The sequence below is a fragment of the Debaryomyces fabryi genome (assembly GCF_001447935.2).
Source record: "Debaryomyces fabryi strain CBS 789 chromosome Unknown contig00253, whole genome shotgun sequence".
NCBI lineage: Eukaryota > Fungi > Ascomycota > Pichiomycetes > Serinales > Debaryomycetaceae > Debaryomyces > Debaryomyces fabryi.
The window spans coordinates 1-8,748 of NW_015385679.1; the positions used below are offsets into that span (position 1 = coordinate 1).

Here is an 8,748-nt window from a genome sequence, read left to right on the forward strand (position 1 = left end):
TCGCATTCTACGACGTTGCATTGCAGAGCGGCAACACAAAATGCAGGATCAGTCTTATTCTGAACCTCTCGGTTATAAGCGGAATGCGTGGCTTTCAAATGAGGTCTATTAAAGAGAATGTACCTTGTTAACATATATCCTTCTATTTGCCGAAAGGATACGATAAGCTGTGTTTTGGGTTAGGAATTACATACCGGGCTGTCATAAAGACATAATGGGTAGAAATCGCAATGTACACTTTGTGTATTCTCTTTTGGGAGATAAGGATTAATGTGCGATTTCAATGCATGGTTGTCATGGAGCTTTCAAAAGTAATCAAAAACCACGATTTCAGTTTTCATATGGGTTTGTCACACTTCCAAATAATTGCAGGGTATAGGATCCCAACGTCTATTTCTTTTGACGCTGCAAAACCTGTACCATGGTAATCGAAATTCCGTAAGTCCTTCATTATCTACCCCTATGTGATGACTTAATATTCTAGATACTCCTAAGGCGTTTGAGTTTGTGGAACTGCATATATATAAATGTGGCTCTTTTCCCGTTTGAATGCTGTCACTTGAAAATTTTCTCGGTAGCGCATATTTTTTCCTTTGGGATATTGCAGAATGCATTTTTAGATTTTAAAATGCCTTGTTTCTCTTTGACAGGGTTATTCAATTGCAATAAGCAATAATATCCATCATTTTTTACCACGATTATTCATAGTTAATCAAAAAAAGAAGTTAAAAGGAATTTACTACCACCTATTCAAATATCCTAACTGAAAATTTATATATCTCACTAGCAATCCCGATTAGGATGTAGTATCTGGAAAGGATGAAGCTCTTATCTCCTGATTCCGTGAAATACGAATTATGACGAATAACTTTGAAGTATTAATTAAATGAGGCAAAGTCAGCCTCATTCTCATCCTTACGGAAAAAATAAGAACCTTAAGGTTTATAATTTATAATAGAGAACGCCACAGTTTTCGAACGTTGGGTATATAAAGAGATGAACCGTGTAACAATGAAATACAATTAAAACTATGAACCGAACTGGGTTGCTTTAATACAGCGATACGTCCAAGAATGGCTGAAAAGCATACTGAATCTGAGTCTCTTTCTCAAGCATCTGCAGCTTCTTCTGTAGATGCGCTTAACAGCAACGAAGACGCTATAGTCAGTACTAAATATGCTGATGTAGCAGTTTCATTTATGCAAGCTCATGATTCCCAAACTCCTATTATTACTCGTGAACAAGATATGGCGCTCAGTAGAAAATTGTTATGGCGCGTCTTGGGTCTTACTTTTTTAATCAACATGATTATGTATATGGATAAAGCTACTTTATCATACAGTTCCATCTCTGGATTCTGGGAAGCTACTGGATTAGATCAAAATAAATATAATAATGTTAACACAATTTTTTATGTTGGGTTCATCGTCGGTCAATTACCAGGTACTTATTTAATTCAAAAATTATCAATCAGTAAATTAATTTTTGGTATTACATTTTTTTGGTCCATAGATATTTTCTTGCATTGTGCGGCTTATAATTATGCGGGTGTTATAGTGTTAAGGTTTTTCCTCGGATTACTTGAATCGGTTGCAATACCAATTATGCTTACCACCAATGGTATGTTTTTAAGTCAGCATGTTAGAGAACTGACTCAACCAGTTTTCTACGCTTCATGTATGGCATCACCTATTCCAATTGGGTTCATAAGTTACGGTGTCTTGTACGCTGGTGCTGACATTGGTGATTGGCGAGTCTTGAATATTATTATAGGTGGATTAACCTTAATCTTATCTGTATTTGTTTTCTTCTCATACCCAGATAATCCAATTAATGCTTCTTTTTTGACCACAGAAGAAAAAGTCTGGGTCATTAGAAAAGTTCAAAATACTTCCCACCAGTCTATTGAACAAAAAATGTTCAAAAAGCATCATGCAATTGAAGCTTTCAAGGATCCAATTTCTTGGTTAATCGTTGGTTTCTTCCTTTTACAACAGTTAGCTAATAACTTACCTTATCAGCAAACAATCTTATACGAAGAAATGGGTGGATTAAGTAATTTAAATTCAACTTTAGTGACAGTTGCAGGTGCTGGATTTGCTGTGCTTTGGTCATTAGCTGCATGTCTCTTTATGATATGGAAACCAAGAAAGACTTGTCTCACAATTATTTGGACCACCTTACCATCCCTCGCCGGTTCAATTGCAGCTGTTTCCCTTCCATTGACTAATGCTATAGGTGTATTGGCAGCTATTTCCTTAGCCTCACAATCCTTTGGTGTTGGATGGATTTGTGCATTTGGTTTAGGACAAACGACTGCAGGTGCAAGTTATACCAAGAGATTGGTCAGAAATGCAATGATTATGGTTTCATATTCAGTTGCAAACATTATCTCACCACAACTATGGAGAGCTAAGGATGCTCCTAATTATATCCCTGCATGGGTTGTTCAAATTGTGCTAAGCTTTTTCACTGCCCCAGTTTTGATTGGTACTGTATGGTTTATTTTACATAGAAGAAACAAAGAGAGATTAACAACTTTGGATGAAAAGCTGAAGGTTGGTCATGTCAAGAACGAAGAAGGTGAAGTTTTCGAAGTTAACGTTGTTGCTTTAGACCTTACAGATTTGGAAGATAAAACTTTCATTTACCCAACTTAATTTCAATTCGTAATAGATCGTACATATAAAAGAGTTTACTACAAACTAAATATAGAGTAGCTTAGCTTAAGAATTACCTAATTTAGATACAATTCCCTAGCGCCAACGCTCGTGCAATACTCTCTGCGATATACTTTTCACTCACCAGCTATAATTAAATGAATATCTGGTTCTCTTTCTGCGGGCCGAGCTTATACATAAACGTGAGAATCTTAAATTCATCCCCCCCTTGAAAGATTCTTGGCAGCAAACAAACTAGCCTCGTCTTCCAGCTAGTTGTCATTCAGCTCATCAACCTCGTCATCTTCCCCCAAGTATTTATCTCACTCATATCACTCTTGGAATTAGTCCACTCGTACTCCACCACGGTTGCAACCTCCTAATTATCTTTCATTAATATCTTGTAGTACCCTCGGAAGATGTACTGAAATCATTTATAATCTGTCGTCGATTTCTGACTTTCTTCAAAGGATGTATTAAGAGATTTAAAACTTTTAGATTGTTATCCGCTTCATTTTTATCCTTCATTCTCATGATTTGATATTGGGTTTTATCCCTTTTTATCATTTAAAGCATTAGTTTTAGATTCTTAAATTAATATTATTTTCATATACCTTTTCTCAATATATCACCTTATAATATTAGTATAATTATATTATAAAAATATTTACGTTTCAAGTCCATGCCATTAATATAACAATGTGCAAGGTATTTTTCGTCGATATTAGTAGTGGAATTGTTCCACAGGAAGACAAGTATACTTTATTCATCCAAATGAGTACCAAGTTCATCAAAACAAGATTAGGAATACGATATTGGAGAAAGATCATGGTCCAATTTGTTAAAAAGAATGTCTCTACTACTATTATGTTAAGCTCCTTCATTCATCCATAAGTTTGTAGAGATGAAAACAGGACATGGATGAACAATGGCCTTAAACATTTACGAAAGAGCGACCACTAAAGATTATGAAAATGGTATAGTTGAAGTACAACAGTTGATTTTAGAACGATGGTACGAAATCATCAACCTTCCCTTATTGTTTAACGAATTAGAAAACTTCAAAGCCAATATCTAACTTTCCATCAAAGAAATAAACTGATGAGGCCAATTATGTATATTGATTATTATTTGCTTATCTTATTTGTTTATTTCTACGAAATGAATGGCTTATGCTTTCTATTAATGGAGCATGCTTATATAAAATCATGAATATTCTATTATTTATCTTCGTTTATTTGTTTTGATATAATACTACCATGACATCGTGGTACTCTAAAAAGTAAACAAAGAACACTTTATACTATTAGTATGGGGTCGAAGATTTTTCACAGAGTTGAAGGGTATAGATGCCGTTCCAATGGTTGGCGAACACCGTTCTACAGTTATCATTATAACACATAAAAAACCTATAATCATAGAATAATGGCAAATTATCTTCTTTCCGGAAAACCATACGATCCACTAGATGGCATACACTAGGATACTCAAGCCTTAAGCGTCTCTCAATACAATACTTTTTCAACAGCAACTCTTCATAATAAAAATGAATCAATATCCTTGCCATTAATCCTTTATGACAATCATTTGGATCTTCATGGAACACCCGGCCCCAGCATCCATAACAGAAACCACGCACTTTATCACCATTTATAGATTTAAATCGAAATCGGCATGCTATCTCCAATGCACCAAGCGTGACTCTACTGAGCTCGGACACCACCTCATTTGATCCGTAAACTAATTGAACCTCATCAACTGAAGGATTCTTCAAATAGGCACTGGCCTTACGCACTTTTTCCCAACTAATTTCCAAATGATTTCTTTCAATAGCTGAACCGCTCATCAAGCTTCTGGCCATATTTGCATGCTCTGTAGTCTCACATATACCCCATCAATATAATAATTAATCAAGTCTTTAGGTGTATAGTTGCAAAAGAGCTTTGTACTTTTCACGCGTCAACACCTTATTATGGACCAAATAATACCATTTTTATGTGTTCTATATAAATTATTGAATATTATCTTCATTGCATAATGAGTCTGCTGAGGAATTAAGCATTGATATGCATGAAATAAGAACCAAAACCTTGTAATTTGAATTAGAACACATTTAACTCATAAAATGGTGCTTACACGCAGTATCCATTGGATATCACATAGTTATTTATTAACTGGATTCAAATGTATCCCTGGATATGTCCACATCTTTCAGTTAAGAGACGGAATGTCTGTCATTATATCTTTATAATTCATACACTTTAGTTCGTGTCTTATTCTATAGGTTTGTCCATCATGATCAAAGAGTTCTGGGTTCCTCTGTGGGCCCCATCCAAAAGGAGATGGGCCCCATGTTGGAGTATAACAGAATTCATCAGAACCACATTTTTGTGAACATTGATAAAAGTCTGACCAATTTAAAAGCTTCATCAAATTACCAATCCTTATTTGAAAAGTCTTCCAGTCAAACTTCCTATGAATATCATTAACATATATCTGGTAGGTGAGTTCTCTTGAAACATCAAAAAGGTCAAATATCAATCGAATGATCACCGAATGTACTTTGAATATGGAAGAATAAATTAAATAATCAGATCCTTGCAACGGGTAAGTATACCAAACATAATCTAAGACACAAGTTTTGTAAGCAGCTTCCATGTTTTGTTCCGTATAATTCACGTCCTCACTTATATATCGTCTAATGAAGTTATAGGTGAGTAATTGGATATTGTCACTAACAGACTTTGAGTCTTTATGATATAATGAAGAATTCAAATTTACAAGCATTGGACTAAATTTTAAAGTAATTAGATTTGTTACCACTGGCCAATTAGTTTTATAAAATGGATCAGTAGGAGTCTTATAGATTGTTTCCAAATCCTCAATAATAGCTTCTTTCAAATTTTGTGCTATGTAACTAATATTCCTTATGTAACTGTCAGGGTTGATAAACGTTTTATTTAAAGGAGTGATCATATTTGCAAAGTCAAGAAAAATTCTTTCTTCCCCGGGGTCTTGATAACTACCTGATCGAACCCATTCAAATCCAGAGACTGCTTGTAAATGGTTCAATAATAATGATCTATTATAAGAAAGGGAATTGTAATTTGGTGGCAGAGGAACTTTAGGTGTTTGATGTGGCATATGTGGCCCTGAAACATATTTCAGTTCCTCTGCAGGGAATTTAATTAAGTCATTTGCCGCCGCTAGTGAAATGTTAGAAATCACTTCGACATTCTCATGAAAATCGCATAAAACCATTTCGTATCCAACCTCTAATCTGATAAATCCCTGTAAACCGAAAGACTTTCCCCAGTTGCAAATTTTTTCGGCAGCAAGTCTTTCATCAACGGGCTCAGATATGTTTTCTTGTTTAGATAGGATCATTTGCTGATCCATGAAGGGTGCGCTTTTAGCCGCCGAGGCCCCATCAAGGAAGATAACTTTGTTGAGAGGTCGCTTTGTTCTGAACGTAAAAAGAAAGCCTCTATCATTCCGAGAAAACTCCTGCTCCTCAACCCGGCGTTTGAAACCACTAAATGAATAACTAAATTCATAATTGAAGGCAATCCACTCAAACATATCAGGAATATTTCTGTCGCTTCTTGCATGGTAAAGCCTTGTATTTTGTGGAATATAAGCAGGAATAAAGGACACACCAACAGGATGAATATTTGAATCTTTTTGTTTCAATCCAGAATGAACTGTATTAAATATCGAGGAAGCGTTAGCAAGATCAACTGGGAATCTATCATATACTAACGCCGGATCAATAATATCATTTTCATCTGAAAAAGAGGAATCTGGAATTGAAATGTTAATGTTTGCATAAAACGTATTTCCAATGATGTAGAGAAGCACAGCATTCATTAAAATTAGTACAAAAGTACACTGTGAATGGAATGAAAGCATTTCACTTTGTTTTAGGTAGTCAATACTTATCAAGAAAATTATTTTTTTTTTGAGAAACGAGGGAGGTCAGGATAATAGTACGTTTTTATAAATTTGATAAGAAATAGGACCTAATAGTGACTGCGATGACCTGTAAAAGAGGCTTAAGGAGCGGATAAAGTGTAGTAACAACTAAAATCTGAATATTATTCAAAGAAACGCGAAAAAATATACCTTCGTCTACTTAACATTTTTTATTCTGAAGTCCATGAAAACCGATGTAAGATTTTGTTTCGTAGTAAATAGTCTAGGAAATAAATTTTGTGAAATAGATGCTTGCGATGAGTGTTTGAATTTCGGACTTACAGAATTTCCACGCATAATACTAGTACGTCGAACATTTTAAGAACTTATGTAGCAAATTCATTCGATAGCTATTTGAAATAAGATTTAAACATTCTTCGTCTCTAAACTTATATCCATTTGCTACATCCAGCTATTTTATTTAAGTTTTAAAGAATACTTTAAATAAAGATCAAATTTAATGCTGTATAACCGAAGTCGGAATTGTTCAACAGATTTCATCAGATAATAAACTTTTAAAATATTATCCGCGTTTAAAACACTAAATAATTTGATTTTCTTTTTTTAAATACAAGGTTTTTAATTCGAATTAATCTATACTCTAGAACTGACACCCCAGGCCAGTGTTCTTTTTAGATTTGCATTTAATAATAGTTCTTTTAGACAAATGATCCGTAGTTGCGCTTCTTCTAGCATATACCTTAATTGTCAATTATGCGATTATAGTATTTAAAGTTTAAATACAAATAAAATGCACAGTTTCAAAAATCACTAGTTGTTTGGTTTACAAGGAATATTAATAATAAATTTGCCTACTTTATTTATTAGATTGACTAATTTTGCTTGCTATATATGTATATAGTATCTAAAATATGGAAACAAGATGCATTTAAAATAAAATAATGTAAAGCTATGAGATGTTACAATATTCGTATATAGATTGTTGCGACTTACATAATACGAGAAGAAAATAACATTATCAGATTAATCTTGGCAGGATTTATTTTTTATGTAAAATCGGAAATATCACTTCAACAAATTAACAAAGTAATTTAGATAGGATTTATATTTAAAAGAGAAGCATTTCTAGACAAATACAAAATAAATGATAAAGTTTTTTTAATGAAAAAAGTATTTTTACCAATATGAAGAATATAAGTAAAAGATTTGATAAAAGAGGAAGGGCTAAGAGGCAAGGCAATGTGGGCTATAGTTATGTCCATTTGGATTCTTTCATGGTCACTTTCTCTAGATAATTAAACAGCCTCAAATTATGAGGTCTATGCGACTTCAGATTATGGACATCATACTTTGATTTCCACTTTGGGTATTTCAAGTAACATTGTAAGCGCAGTGGATTAATTGTGTTTCGTAAAATTATGTTGATGTAACTTCCAGGTCAATTACCTATATTGTTGCTTTGTCTTTGTTTGTTATAGGATACATAATAATTCAAATTCTATATCTGAAAAAGTCCTGATTAGAAGGTTGTCAGTTGCATCACTCGGACAAGCATTATGAAGAGTATCAAGATTTAGTAAATTTCCATCATTACCTTGAAACTCGTACTCAATGAATGGTATTACACAAAGGAAAATAAATAATTCTTTCCACTTATCTGCATTATCATCAAAGTACAACTTGCCCTTTAGGGGAACCATATCAACATTCGAATTTTTCTCAATTCCAAAAAATTTAGATACCATTTCTAAATGGCTTATATGTTGATGCACTATCTAGTTAGAATTTTTTTCTGTAATCAAAATTCGTAATCTCAAATTCATCAATATTATTATCCATATCCACATCAGTACCCTCTCCTTCTCCCAAAATATATTTCCTAATATTATTAGAAAAAGTATAGCTTATCATAATTATTTGTGTTCAATAGAAAATTCATTACCCTTTCTCGCTGCTCAATCTATAGAAAATTAAATTAAATTAGCATAAAAGAAATAGGTTTCAGAATTCTCATTGAAGGAAGTATTGTGAATATGTGGGGTTCTCAAAATACGAACATCACGAAAAAAATTGACGATGTCACGATAGATCATAATTAGGGATGTAGCGATGTAATAATTGGAAATCGTCCCTTAATTCTCCGTGGACGTGT

The 8,748-nt window shown here is 33.5% G+C and overlaps 3 protein-coding genes across 3 annotated transcripts; 1 reads left to right on the top strand and 2 right to left on the bottom strand.

Annotated features, from left to right (window-relative positions):
• Window positions 1-1,073: 1,073 nt before the first annotated feature.
• AC631_05677 (uncharacterized protein) lies at window positions 1,074-2,660 on the top strand (the record flags this gene model as incomplete). The annotated part of the gene is made up of 1 exon (XM_015614506.1): window positions 1,074-2,660. The coding sequence occupies one exon, from the start codon at window positions 1,074-1,076 to the stop codon at window positions 2,658-2,660; it is 1,587 nt and encodes a 528-aa protein (XP_015464664.1).
• Window positions 2,661-3,966: 1,306 nt separating this feature from the next.
• AC631_05678 (uncharacterized protein) lies at window positions 3,967-4,521 on the bottom strand (the record flags this gene model as incomplete). Its single annotated transcript, XM_015614507.1, has 1 exon — window positions 3,967-4,521. One exon carries the CDS (start codon window positions 4,519-4,521, stop codon window positions 3,967-3,969), a length of 555 nt encoding a protein of 184 aa, XP_015464665.1.
• Window positions 4,522-4,871: 350 nt separating this feature from the next.
• On the bottom strand, window positions 4,872-6,530 carry AC631_05679 (uncharacterized protein; the record flags this gene model as incomplete). Its single annotated transcript, XM_015614508.1, has 1 exon — window positions 4,872-6,530. The coding sequence occupies one exon, from the start codon at window positions 6,528-6,530 to the stop codon at window positions 4,872-4,874; it is 1,659 nt and encodes a 552-aa protein (XP_015464666.1).
• Between the last annotated feature and the right edge of the window lie 2,218 nt (window positions 6,531-8,748).